Here is a 17,692-nt window from a genome sequence, read left to right on the forward strand (position 1 = left end):
TGTTATTGAATTGGTGTTCACAACATTGATACTAAATTCTTATTGAAATCATTTGTGTAAGAATGATTGTGTTTCTTGTGTAAGAGGATGAACAAACACATACACACACACACACACACACACTGTTTAAAGAAGCGATAAAAACAGAAAACCTTCTTTTGGCCTACTCAGCATTTGACTTCACTATGGTCTTCCTGAGGATATTTTACAAAGGTGTTTCTCACACTTTTCGCAGGTAGTGCAAACACGTCCTATTGAGGATTCAGAAAAAAGCAGTAGCTCCTAATTGCAGGTGGATAAGAACATCAGAATCTAGTTTGAGGAACAGACACATCCTGGCAGCTGGCAGCTTTATTATAGGACCCAGAAAACAGCAGTCTTCACTTAAACAGTAAAGAGGCACTGGAATGCTGACTTTCTATGCATATCCTCGACTGGCCAATGAAATGCCAAGACAAATGGGCGGGGAAATTATTTAAAAAATGATCTGAGTTGTAAGTGTTAAGATCACAGAGAACAAACTTTGCAATATATCATGAAAATATAGCCTACTGGAGGAGTCCTTGCATGCACCATCTCAGGATAAAAGTAAGGGGCAGGGCTTGCTTTTCTGACAGCGCTGCAGGTAAGGATGTGCAGAATGTAATTCAGTTTTACTTCACAAGCCATGTATCAGTGGTTCTTAAACGTTTTGTCTGGCAGCCCCCCAAAAACATGGGCCAAGTCTCGCGAGACCCCTTCTCTCTAACCGGCGGAATTTGGTTTCGAAATGTTGTGAGATGGGCTTTGGAAGCAGAGGCAGAACATATCAACACCATATCACACCATATCAACACCAAAGGCATTACGGCAATGGCAGCCTTTGACTAAAAACCTTTAGAAAAATGTCTTTAATCCAGAGTGCAAATCATTTTGCGACCCCTCCAATATTTTTGGCGACCCCCAGTTTAAGAACCACTGCCCTATAGACACTCAACTGGAGCGAGTTTCATTGTCAATAGCTCGAACAGATCCCAACCTACTTGGGGGGAAAGCAGTTAAGATGGAGTCCTACAAATTTTGAATGCTGAAACGAATGATTATTCTAACTTTTGAATGGTGGTGTTGTACATGAATGATACAATGCTGTAGCCTACTGGTTTCACAAAGTTTCACCTCTGTTGACAGATTACAGTAGGCTACACACAATGCTCAATGTAGCTAAACAGCACCATCTATGGAGTCAACCTAGTAAATACAACTCAACAGCAGCCCATGATTTTCTTCAGTTTTTTTTATTTTTTTTATTAAGATAATTTAAAGAAACTGGCAATCAATCACAAGTCCTTGATGTTTTATGCGACTGTACTATGCGTTTGGTGATAAAGCATGGGCTTGTCTTAGGTTAGGGCTAATTCGACTTTGAAACTAATTAAAAAAGATGCAGTTAAACGATGTGTAAAAAGGATAATAATTGTATCAAGGACTACGTACGTGACTTTGCCACTGTATTCTCATTCGGAGAATGGCTTCACCACGGCAGATCATTTATTAGTAGGGGGCTCTGTACAGTTTCAGATTCAGAATGCGCTCTTCCGATTGGCCAAACCTTCGGGCTCTCTCTAACAGAAGCCTTTGCTGTGCCGCCTGGTGTAGTATTCATTCGTGATCACCAGTCTCTGACAGCCTCTTCTCCTACTGGCTGGAAGGGCTGTAGGTTGTCGGCAGCTTGAATACCATGTCCTCAAGCCGCGAGTGAAGGGAAAATAAATAAAGATATATCCTCATTTAAAGGTGAGTACAAATTAATGAATCACAGGAAGAGAATTTTAGATTAAATATTCAGTTTGCTTATAACGTCTGTAGCGAGCTGCGTAGCTTGCTAACCAACGTTATGTTAGGTGGTGGCAAAGCAAAGCTCGCTAGCGATACAAAAGCAGACGTCAAGTTAGCAGACCGGCTAACTGTTTAGCAGGGGTTTTAGTGAGATAAACGTAGTCTAGTGAATCGACAGCTCGTTTGTCCTCTCGCGTCTTCCTTTGTTTTCCATCCCTGTGTCCTTTTCATCACAGCGTCACAGGTTTGAGCGCTATCATGGCTATTCACTATTGAGTCATTTTCCTCCCACCCAAAGCGCATGACATTTTGACAGCGATTTGAAATCGCTTCCTGTCATCTTCCTTCATGAAGGCTAAGTTAAAGTTAACGTTAATGGTTAATCGCCACATTCTCATTCATTTGCAAGGCTTTAGTTAGTCTAAGAATAACGTGCAGCTGTTAATGAATTGTAATTGGATGTTTACTGGAGGTTACTCCAACTGAAGTTTTCCTGGAAACCTTTCCTTTCCTTTGTGACTTCAAAATCTCACGGTGTCTGATTGTTTTGGGCACTTTCCTAAAATAGGCATCTGCCAGCTGTTAAATGGCGAGCTAAATGTCAGGCTAGGGTGAGGGTTACTGTGGCTCAGGAATAGACTGTTTGTGAGGCATTTTAGGGTGTTTCAAACTGTTACTTCGGCCTGAGTAAGGAAATCACTGTTGTAAAGGTTTATTATTTGGCTAACACACATTACCTTGGCCTTAGAGAGTGTCAACATTCAACAAATATTGAATACAACTGAAATAATTGCTGCTGTTCTTACTGAACATTGAAGAACTAATGTAAGAGATACTAAGGGGATGCATCACTCCCTCTATCACTTTATACATCGTAAAACCATTGTCAGTGTGCAGACAGATGTCACTGAATGTGCACTTTGTCTCCTAGACAGGTTGGCAGTAATAAAAAACATAACTTAATCTCTGTATGAAGTAAAAGGGAGTGGATCGCTTCAGGTACAGTGTGGTATGAGAACAGGAGTGGTCTGTGTTTGTAGAGGCATTGTTAGTCATCCTGCAACGCTCAAGAGTCTAGACCGTTCATTAAATTCCAAACTCTCCACATTTGAGAGCAGTTTTCAGCAGTTGATGTGGAATTTCAAACTGCTTATTTTTGTGATATACCCCTTGTTACTCATGTGGATGTTACATTCCAGCACACACAGCACAGGGGAAACTGCTGAATGTGAATTACTGTCAAGTTAATATCAAATTGGTTACCAATGTGCTGGCCTACTGTGTGATTTGATCATTTGAGCTGCTTTTATGGGCAATTAAGTTAACTTCCTGCTTAGTATTGCTGTCTGGAAACTATCCTCACTTTACCTTTACATCTAAGTGTGGCACCCATTTGATAGGAGATTGGATGACACCGTGGTTGTGAGTCTACACCGCCTGTATGCCAGCACCTTGCGTAGACTGTCTATAATGTTACAGCTAGTCCAGACTTAGTCTATCTGGAGTGTCAACGTTGTATCATGTACTTGCTTTCAAGGGAACAAGGCAACTAAGGCTGACCCCAGATGACCTTATTAGAGTGAATGTGAAATGTCACCACCTCCTTCCAGGTTTCAGACCTTTGCTTAATCCTTTGTGATGAAATATACAAGGCTTCAAAACAGTCAGGGCAGCTCACTGTGATGTGTCTGGTCGGCATTCACAGTGGTTAGTGGATTAGACTTGGACTTGGAGCAGTCCTGAAGGTTTCTGGTTTCAGTTGTGCTTTGCTGAAGCAATGTTTTAGACAATTATTCTCCAGAGTAACCTCAATGGGCTTCCTGTTCCTCCCTGTTGTTATCCAATGTGCTACTCTGGATAGTTGGCATTTGGCAGCAGCTGAAAAAAACGTCTCTTATCAACTGAATAAATAATCGGACCCTCATGTGATCACAACAGTAACTAAAGACTGCTTCAATGTGGTATTAAATTACAGATGATGAAACCACACAAGAAACATGTATAAGAACTTGTACCAAAAAAAGTGCTGATTTGCTTCCAGTAAATTAAGTTAAAGTAAGTTGCTTGAGAGTGTATTTTTTCTCACAGTTGTTCTTTATTTGCACCCAAAGACTAACTAGGCCCACTTTCACATAAGGGGAATCCGAGCATTTGTGTGGCATTTGAGGTCTCATGGTAAAACTCCAATACTAAACATCCTTTAAGTTGGTTTCCAAAGAAGATTAAGACAGTCACTAGAAAACACCCCCCCCCCCCCGCCCCCCTTGCGTCAGATTCAGCTGTAAATTACTTCTCAACCCAGATTACAATCTGTCTGTTCTTATCAGTGGGCGTAATCTCTTGTGGAGTGTGGAGACCTGCTGTCAGCGACCAGTGTGTCTGTCCTAGATGGGCTTCTCTCTCCATGTGCAGTGAGAACATTGTATAAGGTCAAGACGCGGGGGAGGGGTCTGCTGTCGTCATCACTGGCCTCCTGCATATCTTCCTCCGCAGTGTGTTCCTCTGAGGGGGACGGGGGAAGGGCAGCCTCATAATTCAGCAAATGCAATAAGCAAAGTGTGTGTGTGGCAATGGTGTGAATACTGATGACTGTGAGCTTGCCACTGGCCCTGTAGGCTAGAGCTGAACCAAAGTCATGACTATTCTGTGTGTGTGTGTGTGTGTGTGCGTGCGTGCGTGTGTGCGTGAGAGAATGCTCACATGTCACATGTGTATGGAGATGGTGGTGTTTTCCCTGCCTTTGTTAAACTCAGGAAAGGAAGAAAGCAATGATGCTTCAAAGTGTTCACTCATGCAACGTCACTGAGACCAGTCACTAGTCTCTACTGTATGCATGAGTGAGTACTGAGTCGTTCTGCCTTGACCTCAGTGACCTCTCTTCCCTCAGAGAACCACTACCACAGTCATCCATCCAGCAGTCATGCTGTCCAGGTTGAGGTCCACTGTGCGCCCATGCGTTGCCGCCAGCCGATGGGTCCACACCAAGGAGAAGGGCAAGCCCCTCATGCTGAACCCCCGCACCAATAAGGTAGGTCTTCTTCACACTTTATGAGGATAGCAACAAAGAAACAGAGTTGATTTTTGCTTGTTGTTTTAATGCGCCAAAATAGTGGATTAGGCTGTTGCACAACTGTTGAACCGTACGATTTATGAATCTGTTGCAGTGTAACCACACACAGTAAATGCAATAGCTTGGGAGCTAGTTACAGTACTGTATAGCAGCTATCTTAGGTCAAACATAGGTGAAATTAAATCAGAATGGATAAGAAATGGTTAATGATTCCTAAAGTACAGTCCGTACCACTAGACACATCCTAAATGTTTGAGCCTGGAGTGCATTACAAGCGTGACTCGACACAAAATGGGTGCATGCATTGCAATGAGGTATCCCCAACTCTGATTGGTGGAGAGCCCAACTCCCCCGCTCAGTATTGTGCAGTCCCTGATAAACACCAGGCGCTATGGTTTCCATATGTTGCCTGCTCCGGCTTGACTTTCCCTAAACACTCAAACACTCACTCAGGTCACCACTGCGGCCCCAGAACATCTGATAGTGCATGTGGACAGCTGAGGGGTGTCTCTCTGAGGACTCCCCTTATTGGTTTCATGGCCAGCTGCCCCTTACACACACACACACACACACACACACACACACACACACACACACACACACACACACACACACACACACACACACACATCATCTTCCCGACATCTTCCTCTTCCTCTACTCGGTCTACAATTCCTCAAAGGTTTCCGCCAGTTTCACTTTAAGACGTGCAGTGGTAATGACTTAGAGTAGCCTATTGCTATCATCTCAGACTGGAAACCATAATGCAAAATGAATCAGCCACTCTGAAGGGCAGAACAATTAGTGACCAGTAGTGATGCCATTGTGGCTAAGTGTGATGACATTGAAGTGATGCATTTAGAAAATGTAGGCATAATAACAACATCGGCAGCACTGCTAGAGCTAGGCAAAGTGATACAAACAGTATTGGCAAACCTTGAAGAATTGAAGTCGGATCAAGAAGAATGTGTACATTTTTTCAACAAGGGCCAACACATTATGTCCCTACTGGCAACAGGGTTTGGGAAAGTGTATATAATGTCCCATTAGTGGGGAAGTTGGAAGCATGTCAATCCCATATTAGAAATTGTGTAAAGCTTGTGTAAAGGCTGATCCAGTGGTTTCCAAATTAACCTGTGCTAAATTAACCAGTGCATGCCTGTTAGGATGCATGCCAGACCGCATTCACAGAGTGCCAGTTGTTGTTACAGGCTACTACTGAGCTAGCTAACATTAAATATTTATGAAAGCAACTGCTGAAATAGTTCCTCTGTGCTGTTTACTCAGTTCAGTTGCATGGTTTTGTTTTGGTTATGGTGTCTCTTTCTGCCAGTTATTAGCGTATTGCACCAGTGTTGCATTAGTGCATGAAGAGCTCACAAAGCCATTTCTTCTGCGTTCTTAAGTATAAGTATAAGTATATATACTTTTTTGATCCCGTGAGGGAAAATTTGGTCTCTGCATTTAACCCAATCGGTGAATTAGTGAAACACAAACAGCACACAGTGAGGTGAAGCACACACTAATCCCGGCGCAGTGAGCTGCCTGCTTCAACGGCGGCGCTCGGGGAGCAGTGAGGGGTTAGGTGCCTTGCTCAAGGGCACTGGTCGGGGCTCGAACCGGCAACCCTCCGGTTACAAGTCCAGAGTGCTAACCAGTGGGCCACGTTCTTATCACATAATAAGGCCCATGTCACAGTGGAGGCTTGCTGTGTTGTCACAAAACCCATGATAGAGCTGTCATACCAAGCCAGTGTTTTAGTGCCAGCTTCTAGCACCTGTCTGCTTCTGTTATTGTAGCATAAATAGCACAACACTCATCAAGTCATCTCTCTTTCTTTCTCTCCCTCTCTCTCTCTCTCTGTCATCATCATCCTTTTTCATTGTCCTCCTTCCAGGGAATGGCCTTTTCGCTGCAGGAGCGTCAGATTCTTGGGATCCAGGGCCTTCTTCCGCCCAAAATCGAGACCCAGGACATCCAGGCCACACGCTTCCAGAAGAATCTGTCGAAAATGTCTGACCCATTGCAGAAGTGAGACTTGCCACGTCATGAACTTGCAGTTTCCTGTAGACGCAAGTTGGCTCATTGTGATGTGAAATGCTTGCAATGCCTACATGAGTTGTCTAGACGTGATTTATCGGTGAACTCGCTGTTCCACATGACTTTAGGCTATGTTTTTGCATAGATACCTTTTTCTCTGTGTAGCGTTTGGTAGGTCGTGTTCATGCAACTCGTCTGTGTTCAGGTACATCTACCTGATGGGAGTCCAGGAGCGTAACGAGCGCCTCTTCTACCGGCTGCTGATGGACGACATCGAGGACCTCATGCCCATCGTCTACACGCCAACAGTGGGACTGGCCTGCACACAGTATGGACACATTTTCAGGAGGCCAAAGTAAGTTCACCACTGACCACCTGCAGATATATTAGTTCCACAACACTAGGAGCCGAATTGCATTGCTCACACTTGCGCTCCTAAAGTACATGCTCAAGGAATTGAATCCAAGGAGATATGGACGTCTTGTCTGTCTTTCTACTACCTCATAAAAGTACCCTAAGATGGCTGCAAGGGTGCAAGTGAAAGCAATGTGATTCAGATTGATATAGAGATGGAGCTAGGATTTTGAAGTGAATAGTTCAAGCCTCGCCATTGTTTTCTGTAGAGGTCTCTTCATATCCATCATGGACCGAGGTCACGTGCGCTCCATCCTGGATAACTGGCCTGAGACTGACGTAGCGGTATGTGCGTGTGGCTCTCAGCTTGTTGCATTTGACTCAGCTTTCCACAAATGGCTCCAATTCGCCACACGGCTGCTCTGTTCCTCACCTGCACGTGTTGCGTTCCCAGGCTGTGGTGGTGACGGACGGCGAGCGCATCCTGGGCTTGGGCGACTTGGGAGTGTACGGGATGGGCATCCCGGTCGGGAAGCTGTGCCTCTACACGGCGTGCGGTGGAATCAGGCCGGAGAAATGCCTTCCCGTGTGCATCGATGTGGGAACAGACAATGAGGTCAGTGGGCATGGCTGGAGCGTTAGCACACCGCCGCTGCCGCTAATGAATGTCTTTTGTTGTTGCGCTAACCGCTACTGCCCTGGGGGAGGCTTTAGCATAGCTGTTTTAGCAGATACCCCCTCACCCTTTAAAAAGAGCTATTTTAATCGGTGGACTGCTGTGTTTTTTTTTTTTTTTTGTTCACCTCCGACAATTTTCTCAGCACTGCCGCAGATGAGCATGCAAACTCTAAAACTCACACCCTGTCGTGAACCTAGTGCTTTCTGGTGAAGCAGAAAGGCCAAAGAGGGGGTAAGGCTATGAGTGCTGGTGTGATTGCTCCTCTCGCACTCACAGACTCTTGAGTGTTGGTGAGATTACTCCTCTCACACTCACAGACTCTTGAGTGATGGTGTGATTACTCCGATCACAGTCACAGACTCTGCTGAAGGACCCTTTCTACTCCTTTTTCCCCTTTATTATCGTAAAATGGCAAAAAAAGTAACCCAGCAAGTCTTTGTTGTGAGGTGAAGATCACTGGTTCAGGACTGAAAAGAGGATACAAGTCTTGCACCTTCAGGCTTTCTTCAAGACTCCTCTCTCTCTCTCCCCTTGCAGACTCTGCTGAAAGACCCCTTCTACATGGGCCTGTACCAGAAGCGAGATCGCTCCCAGCTCTACGATGACCTCATTGATGAGTTTATGGAGGCGATCGTGGAGAAATATGGCCAGGACACCCTGATTCAGTTTGAGGACTTCGGCAACCATAATGCATTCCGCTTCCTGAAGAAATACAGGGAGAAGTACTGCACCTTCAATGATGATATCCAAGGTTAGTCACAGCATATTTGGCAATTGGACATTGCAGAATCTACATTGTGTGTTTTTAAAGAATACTTGTTAATCTTCTGAGTAGCAATGTGTAGTATTTTGAGAATGTGACCTTACTTTCCACTGTATGCCGTAACTAATGGTTCTTTGTTTCAGGCACTGCATCAGTTGCTCTTGCTGGGCTGTTGGCTGCTCAAAAGGCTATTGGGAAGCCCATCACTGAGCACAATGTGTTATTCCTGGGAGCTGGAGAGGTAAAGATAAAGATTCAGATTCAGATTTTTTTAAAAAATACATAAAGAACAAGATCAAGATTTGTTTGTTTTTTTCGTTTTCAATGGCTTAATTAATGTAGATCAGCCAAGTTGAAATGCATGTAATCTAAAAAAGCCAAACAAAAATGAATAAACCAGGACGTGATTTTATGTTATTTCTTTCACTTAGGCAGCCGTGGGCATTGCCAACCTTATCACCATGGCGATGACGGAGGCTGGCATGCCTCAGGCGGAGGCTAGGAAGAGGATCTGGTTGTTTGACAAACACGGCCTACTGGTGCAGGTCAGTTTGCACTGGATTTCTATTTGGTCAATCAAGGAGGCCTAATAAATACTGTTGCGGGATCTGATGCCATTTCTGAACATCCCCGCATAAAGTACACTTGAACTTCTGAGGAGCAGTATGGTTACATGCAGTTATTTACATAGAAAAACAATGTGAAGGAAATTAAAATAACATTTTCTACTCGATAACTGGAATACTTCTGTATTTTAGAGGAAATTCTCCTCGCCCCCTTTTTTGTCTCTTTAAAATGTGTGGTGCACGTCACATGGGAAGGGTAAATGAGTCATGCACATAGAAACTAGGTTGCCTTAGAAAGCGTAGGGCCTTGGCCTTAATATGTCTGTATGTGTTCACAGGGCAGACCAGAGGGCACAGACAGTAACCAGGAGGCGTTTGTACACTCCAGTCCTGGAGAGGTCAAGAGCTTCTTGGATGCAGTCAATGTTATTAAGCCCACAGCCATCATTGGTAAGAAGCAGTTCTGTTCTGTTTGCATAGTGTCATTAGCTCAATTTCCAATAGACCCTTTCAACCTTTCAATCTGTTCCTAGAGGGCTTCTGGTTGAAACGGGCAAAACCAACGCAGATACTTTGAAATTAAAATCCACTTGGACCTCAGCGTAATGCTCTACAAAATGTCAACTTTAAAACTTGTTTTTTTACATTTTTGTTTGTCCCAAAGTTACCCATAGCTCAATGCTGTTTTCTGTGTCACCGGAAATGCCTTAAGAACACACATGTTTGTGTATGCAGTTGAAAGAGCTGTATTCAGGCCGGGTGCTCAGAATACAACTACTGAAGAGCAGTGTCAGCAGTGGAGTGTTCTGCTATGTTTTGTCCTTGGTAGGGGAAATGTATGAAAGCCATGGCCATTGCTTTCAGTATCTGATCAGATACAACTGATAAACCTGATCTTATTATAGCATTAAGTGTTTTCGCTATCAGATAAGGTCCTAAACTATGAATACTCCTGCTTATTTCCCTCAAACATCTGTGTGTTTCTCACCTACTTAAAGCTGCCCTGTGTGGTACTGTTGGAATCCTGAAACATGAAACTGAAAAAAACCTTATGTCTGGAACTGTCCCAGGCTCTATAATTAGTAACCACCAACGTCGGCTTGGTGTTTGTCCCATTAATCGGGATCCCTGCTTACTGGACTACTACTGGTTTTGGTTAATGTGGAAGTGATGGGTGGTTTTATGCTGTGCACACACAAAATAACTCAAATTAAAGGAAGGGTTTGGCCAGAGTCATCTAAGACTGCTAACGTCACACATAGCAGCTTTAAGTGTAATCTTCTCTGGGAATACTTTTGCATAAGAGAGTCCAGTAAGTCTTAAGTTGCATAAAAAAAGAGGTTGAACCAACAGTTTTGATAACAGCAGCATGTCTATCTTGCCTCAAGGATCAGTGCCATCACATAGAGTGGGTTCACTCTGGCTGGAATGAAGGCACCCATGTGTCATGTAGCCTAATGTCATAAAAAAGTGTCATTATATATTATTTCATATAACATACAGGTGCATCTCAGAAAATTAGAATATCATCGAAATGTCATTGCCCTGCCCAGATTGGGAGATTAAAGGCTCAGGAAACCATTGCCAGAGTTTTGACTTAATTAGCTGATTAGAGCTCTTCTCATGTCAACATTACAGTTTACAGCTCCTGGTAATCAAAATTCCAGCATCTCAAAATAATTACAATAAAAAAACTGATAATATAGTAATCATCAAGATTAGAATAATCAAGATTAAAACAAAAAGAGGCTTGACATATTTACTATATGTAATGAATATATATTATATGAAAGTTTAATTGAATATGCAATTGAGCTTTTTGAAATAAATTATGAAAAAAAAAAAAAAAAAAATTCCACGATCGATCCACTAATTTTCTGAGATGCGCCTGTATTTATGGCGTAGCAAATGTAGCATTTTTCGCCATATAAGACAATTTCATATTTTGTAGCAAACTTTGTCAGGGACCCCCTGACAATGTGCTGCGGACCCCACTTTGAGAACCAATGGTTTAGATGAAATATGTCTCCCTGTCTTTGCATTGTGAAAAACAGGTCTGTTGTAATACGCTGTTCTTTTCACAGGCGTGTCGGGGGCAGGGCGACTCTTTACACATGATGTCATCAAAGCGATGGGCTCCCTGAATGAACGGCCAATCATCTTCGCTCTGAGCAACCCCACTAACAAAGCAGAGTGTACAGCAGAGGATGCCTATACACTCACAGAGGTACACACACACGCATGTGCACGCGCACACAGACATTCGGCATGTCTAGAGATGCCACACATGTCAAAACTGACTCTGTATTACTGTGACACTTGACACATTAATATAGAAAATTATTGTTTTGAAGATAATTATAAAATCATTACCTCTATATTATATAACATACTTATTATGCTGTAGAAAATGTGACTCTAATTCAAGCTGACATTGAAAGGAAATTGATTTCCTTTTGTTTGTGCATTCTTCTTTTCTCTCGCTTGACAGGCAGTACTTTTCTTTATGCAGTTTCTCTTTGCGGTTTCACATGTGCTTTTCCCTGACGCTTTGGTTTTTTCTCTCCTGTGTGTTCTCAGGGAAGATGCCTATTCGCTAGCGGTAGCCCCTTTGACCCGGTCACATTGCCAGATGGCCGTGTACTGACTCCTGGCCAGGGGAACAATGCTTACATATTCCCAGGTGAGGCCCCCTGCAGCCACATGCACCAACTAGGGTATAATGCCACTGAAGTTGATAACAACGGGTTTATTTGAATGCAATCAGTGGAAATGCACAATGCAATTCGCCTTTTCTTTAGCTGAATTTCATGAATGCGCCTGAAATATGCAAATGAGTGGATGAAATCCTAGCTATTGTCCAGTCAGTGCAAGCTTCATTCTTGACCCAGCTCCTCATCCGTACACTTGAAGAACACACAGACTTGTGCAAATAATCCACTCAATACCTGTGGGGATTGTTGATTCTCATGGATACATGTAAGAGCTTAGAGATCCAAGCTGTTAATGAAGAAACTTGCATTGAGTTGTTTAATCTCATGGATCTTTTCCGTCAGTTATTCATTGCTTCAGACTCCTCAGCAAAGTTAGTCATAATTGAGGACTTAAAAGATGGAAATGAAACAAGGGAAGAGGAATTTGTCAGTAGACCCTATGAAACTAAGCGCTGTCATCAAAACGGCCACAGGAAGAAGGCGCCATTTCTATTAAATAGCAACTCGCTACATTTTAGGCACTGGGCTGTAACCTGTAAGCACATATTTTTTTCTTCAAATTCCTTCGGGCTGCTAGTACACTACTCTCTTGTTTAGTGTTGTGGAAATTTACCATTGACAATAAACAAGCTACGGTAGGCCCTCTACAGTTGCAGCTTCATTTATACACAACACATTTATAGGGCAGGTCAAACCCAGAGACACAGGAGTCTCTGTGTGGAACTTCCTTCCAAAACTTTCCCTGACTGGGGTCATGGATTTCGGAGAAACACTTCTAATGGCTTTCGAATGAATGACTACGTCTCTTAGATATTTATTAATGTCCAGGTCTCATGTCCGTGTGCTCTCCGTGTTTATTTTGAAGGAGTGGCTTTGGCTGTGATCCTCAGTGGAGTGAGGCACATCAGTGACACAGTGTTCCTGGAGGCAGCTAAGGTAAGCAGTACTCTCACAGAATCACAGACTTCTAGCATGCCACCCTATCCTCATTATGGCCGCTGCCCTGGGGAAATGCACCACACTTATTGCACTGCTCATATGAACAGACCCTGGCCGACCAGGTGACCGCAAACGAGATGAACCAGGGAAGGCTGTACCCACCTCTGTCCAACATCAGAGAGGTGTCTGTCCACATGGCAATCAAGGTGAGTGAGTGTTGCACATTAGTACATTAGTCAGCCTGGACTTTCACTAGACACTCAGGAAATATGCCTATAACATATTGATATTTGATACCAAGTCATACTCAATCTCAATCTCTCCCCCTTTAGGTGGTGGAGTATGTGTATGCAAAGGGAATGGCCTTCCGCTACCCAGAGCCTCTTGATAAGGAGAAGTTTGTGCGGTCAACTCTTTGGAACACCGACTACGACTCTTTCCTCCCGGATATCTACAACTGGCCTGGGGTGTCCCACAAGCCCTTAAAGTAGAGGACCGATGGGGACGGAGCACTTGGGACAGGTTATGGTGTGGCGGACAGACAGACGGGTTAGGGAAGGTGCTAGAGAAAGGAAGCGTGACTAAGACAGCAGTGGATTTGTAGGGTCACCATCACCTCAGTAGACTCAGGCCATCAAACATGAAATGGAAAAGCCAGTGAAAATGGCACACACTCCATGGTCAGTGGTTTTACCCCTAACTACTCGTCTCACTTTTCTATGCTCTGATTTGTCATATCCTAATGTATTCCCTTTACCTTGGGCACATGAGGCTTCTTATTTTCAGTTTTTATATCAGTTTATTACACTTTAAGCCAAGCATACACACTCCCCACATATGAGATCAGTTCTAAAATGTATTTGAAACGGGGTTTAATTCTTGTATTTCTTAGTTAATTTGTCTTCATTCAGTCCCCATTTCAATGTATTGCATTACATGTTGTAACAAAGCAGGAAAGATTATGGATTCAGATTTGATTCTTCAGGAGACAATGAACATCAAAAAGACCAGTATTGTGCAGTGGACTTTAAGAATGATCTTTAGTCTCATTAAACTTTTGAGAGAGCTGTGGATTGTCATTACAAATATATTTTCAAGAACTCTAGTGTCCAATGCAATGTTGTAATGTCCTCTGTTGTGTCCTGATGGAAATACATACAAATAACCCTCATCAGCTTTGAAGACAGAATTGCAGTCAAAGGTAGAATGAGATGTCTGGACCTGTTTCCTTCAAGTACCCGTACTCACTGTTTTTCTGGGCAGGACAGAGAAATATGCCCTTATACAATGTTGCATATATGCCACAGTTACACATATCAAATAGATGTCAGCATGGGCATTGGCACATTTCTTGCATAATTTGCAATACACCATTGGCTAAATGATATCTTATGTAATGCCTAGATCACTAGCATAGACACTTCACATTCTTAAAAAGGTCAGGGAACAGATGATGGTACAGCATGGAATGCATTTTTCCCTGGCTGACCCTCTCTGAAGTGCCTGTGTAGATTTCGAGAGACGTCTTGCTCATCAACCATTCCGTTACCGAGCCAAAGATTTCAGCGCAGTTCTTGTCATTCTTTTTTAAATTATTACACTGCTGCAAGGTCTGAAACTGATTTTAAGATCACTTCAATTGAAGAAGCACTTAACACGATTATTATTGATGTCATATCATAACCTACATGTTATGCCCATGTAGTCATTTTTGGTTCATCACTTGTTCATGAATGCATTTCACATTTGACATTGAGGTGGACTATAAGTGAGTCACTAGACTGAACAATGGGTTTATTTCAGTCTGGTAATTGAACCACCTCTTTCCTTTTCCCTGTCTAGATGACAAACCAGGATTCCACTGGGAATTCCTTTACTTATCAATACCACTCACCCAGTGTAACAACGTGAGATGTGAAGTGTTAGTGGTTTTACCCAGTTGTGTCTTTATGTTGTTAACGTGAATGTGTAGTGTTTGTCATGCTGGTTCATCTAGTAAAAGCTCTTTGCCTCACCAGAACACTGTAAGTGCCCAGGTATTTGTTTGCTTGTGGACCTCCATGTTTTTGGTATAATTTCTGATATATAGTGGTTTGCATATGTGCAGTGTTGGGGTTTGGGGTTTAATGGTTTATTTTCGCTATGCAATGTTGCCTTAGCGTATGAACGCACAAAACAGCACATACACTGGACCAGCTCCTTGTGTGTGCTCGAACAGAATAAATGAGATTTTAGTTTTCAACTGTTTCGCCATGCCTCTTGTGTTCATTGTGTAATTTTGCCTACTGTTTGATAAATGTTTAGGACAATACCTACTAATTAAAAAAAAATCTCTCATTTGAGAGATTTTTTTATATATATAAATACTGTTTTATGTAACAGTCCTTCCTTGCCATTTCTTAAAACTTTTAAAACATATCTTGAAACGTCGCCCTGCTTTTGTACTCTTGAACGCACCCTTACATCATGTGACAAGAAACGACCAATAAAACCTTCTGATTGATACAAAGACTTCTTGCCTATCATCCAATCAGCGATGACGTCGCTCCTTCAACGCAACAACGTGTTGTGCTTGGCAGGAAGCTGAAGCAAACATGTTTTCAGTGACGCTCAGAATCGAAAATTGCCCTTCGTGTTTTTAAACTTTTATTATGTCTATGGACCTGACGTTCCTCGGGACGGGATCAGCATACCCGTCTCCACATCGCGGTGCCTCAGCAGTGGTTCTTCGTACCGAGGGAGAGTGTTGGCTCTTCGACTGTGGAGAGGGTACACAGACACAGCTGATGAAGAGTCAACTTAAGGCTGGTAAACAGAATAAGTCAGCAGGTTCTTAATTCCTACCAGATCGCAAATTGTTCTCAGCAGATGAAACATTGGACATGAAAGTTCCTTGAATAAAATGCATTTAGGTATTTTGATGCGTTTGTTCTTTCCATGTGTGTTTGTAAACGATTCCACAGTTGTGTTCTCTTTACACAGGTAAAATCAACAAAATATTCATTTCTCATTTACATGGAGATCACCTCTTTGGCTTACCAGGGTTGCTGTGCACTGTGAGCCTCAACTACAGTCCCACGCAACCCCCACACTGTGTGGACATATATGGCCCAGTTGGTCTCAGGCATTTCCTACGTGTTGCCTTGGAGCTATCAGGCTCTCAGCTCGTTTTCCCTTATGCTGTCCACGAGCTTGAGCCCACCGGGGACCAGTGCCCCCCAGAGGGCCTGCTAAGTCCCACAGTGACACAGAGCAGTGAAAGTCTTCATCCTCAAGAGCGGCCAGGGCGCACCATCTGTTTGGAAGGAGAGAGTGACTGCTACTTGCTTTTCGAAGAGAAACATTTCACAGTAAAGGCTTTTAGGCTCTTTCACCGGATACCATCCTTTGGGTTCTGTGTACAGGAGCATGATCGTCCTGGACGTCTTAACACCCACTTATTAAAAGAATTAGGTATGTCTTCCATTTTTGTCTTGCATGTCCTGCATGCCATAGGGAAGTAGGCAACTATGGCGTTAAATGGGATGCAATACAGTGTTTGAAAATGTTAAGATTTACAAAACTTGGTGTGGCTATGAAAAGTGCAGGGGAACACAAGGTCAGAACGCCTAAACTTGTATGCCATTACATTGGGGGCCAAATAATTTCTTCAATTTAATATTTACCCTGCATTTAAAACATATCTGGATCTCCATCAAGTTTTTTGACCACCATCTGTCACTGTCAAAACTGTTGTATCATTTCAGCTAATGCACATTATCACTTATCAGCAACATGTCGACAACACTTCTGCTTGCGCCCACTCACTCACTCACTCACTCACTCACTCACACATACACATACACATGCACATACACATAGACACACACACACACACTCTCACTCACTCACTCTCTCATGCTCTCTCTCAAAACAGGACTGAAACCAGGACCACTGTATGGGCAGCTCAAAAATGGGGAGACCATTACTCTGGAAAACGGACAGGTAGTGAAACCAAGCGAAGTCCTGGAGCCAGCCATTCCTGGCCGAAAAGTGTGCATTTTTGGTGACTGTAGCTCACTGCTCGGGGAAGGCGGGCTGAAAGCATGTCGTGGAGCAGACATTCTCGTCCATGAGGCGACCCTGGCCGATGGCTTCCAGGAACGAGCTGTTGAGCACGGGCACAGCACGCCAAGCATGGCAGCAGCCGTTGCTCGTTCCTGTGAAGTGCGCCGTCTGGTGCTCTATCACTTTAGCCAGAGATACAAGCCTGTTAGTCTGCAAAAGGACAGTGAAGAGGATGATGTCCTAGAGCTCCAAAGGCAGGCTGAAGATGCATTGAAAGGCACTTCCACAGAGGTTTTGCTGGCTGAGGACTTCCTCACTTTGCCCATATCGATCAAAAGATCAAACTGACCTGAGAATAGGTCACAAAAACCTTGCCACTGATGTGCTTTTATCTTATAAATTATCTGACAGTCATGGATCATTAATTACTTTGCCACAGAAAAGTTTGACTGCAGATTTTATTTTAAATAAAATGACTACACATCAGTAGTGGACATGAGATGTCCATCAATAATATAACTGGTGCACAGGTGCTCTGACCAAACTGAAACCTGTGTGCACTTGTTGTACACAGTTGGGTCCCCTGTATAACTTCTGCAATTGTATGCTGGGTCACAATAAAGATGAATAATTTTTGTATTTTCGTGTTTCTCTAAAAAAAAATCTCATCTGTTTTAGGTTTCACATTTCTATATGAAATCAAAG

General features: G+C 43.2%; 2 protein-coding genes across 2 annotated transcripts; both read left to right on the forward strand.

The window, feature by feature from the left end:
- The first annotated feature begins 1,643 nt into the window (after window positions 1-1,643).
- me2 (malic enzyme 2, NAD(+)-dependent, mitochondrial) lies at window positions 1,644-15,182 on the forward strand. Its single transcript, XM_076270221.1, has 15 exons — window positions 1,644-1,773; window positions 4,703-4,843; window positions 6,783-6,916; window positions 7,131-7,280; window positions 7,549-7,624; window positions 7,734-7,895; window positions 8,496-8,709; window positions 8,865-8,962; window positions 9,153-9,266; window positions 9,626-9,737; window positions 11,372-11,514; window positions 11,868-11,970; window positions 12,867-12,937; window positions 13,048-13,146; window positions 13,273-15,182. The coding sequence occupies exons 2-15, from the start codon at window positions 4,736-4,738 to the stop codon at window positions 13,429-13,431; spliced, it is 1,743 nt and encodes a 580-aa protein (XP_076126336.1). The 5' UTR covers window positions 1,644-1,773; window positions 4,703-4,735; the 3' UTR covers window positions 13,432-15,182.
- A 322-nt stretch (window positions 15,183-15,504) lies between these two features.
- elac1 (elaC ribonuclease Z 1) lies at window positions 15,505-17,626 on the forward strand. The gene is made up of 3 exons (XM_076270225.1): window positions 15,505-15,748; window positions 15,923-16,393; window positions 16,857-17,626. The coding sequence occupies exons 1-3, from the start codon at window positions 15,592-15,594 to the stop codon at window positions 17,333-17,335; spliced, it is 1,107 nt and encodes a 368-aa protein (XP_076126340.1). The 5' UTR covers window positions 15,505-15,591; the 3' UTR covers window positions 17,336-17,626.
- Window positions 17,627-17,692: the final 66 nt, after the last annotated feature.

Source organism: Alosa pseudoharengus, unplaced genomic scaffold (genome assembly GCF_046254945.1).
Source record: "Alosa pseudoharengus isolate Yale_2024_CS ecotype anadromous, Long Island Sound unplaced genomic scaffold, YU_APseudo_1.1 YU_APseudo_1.1_scf_6, whole genome shotgun sequence".
In the NCBI taxonomy this organism is placed as follows: Eukaryota; Metazoa; Chordata; class Actinopteri; order Clupeiformes; family Clupeidae; genus Alosa; species Alosa pseudoharengus.

Bases quoted from the DNA above. Each gene is read 5' to 3' on its own strand.
- me2 (XM_076270221.1), top strand. From the start codon at position 4,736: ATGCTGTCCAGGTTGAGGTCCACTGTGCGCCCATGCGTTGCCGCCAGC. The intron at 4,844-6,782 runs GTAGGTCTTCTT...TCCTCCTTCCAG, and splicing joins TGAACCCCCGCACCAATAAG to GGAATGGCCTTTTCGCTGCA. The intron at 9,267-9,625 runs GTCAGTTTGCAC...ATGTGTTCACAG, and splicing joins AACACGGCCTACTGGTGCAG to GGCAGACCAGAGGGCACAGA.
- elac1 (XM_076270225.1), top strand. From the start codon at position 15,592: ATGTCTATGGACCTGACGTTCCTCGGGACGGGATCAGCATACCCGTCT. The intron at 15,749-15,922 runs GTAAACAGAATA...CTCTTTACACAG, and splicing joins GAAGAGTCAACTTAAGGCTG to GTAAAATCAACAAAATATTC. The intron at 16,394-16,856 runs GTATGTCTTCCA...CTCTCAAAACAG, and splicing joins CCACTTATTAAAAGAATTAG to GACTGAAACCAGGACCACTG.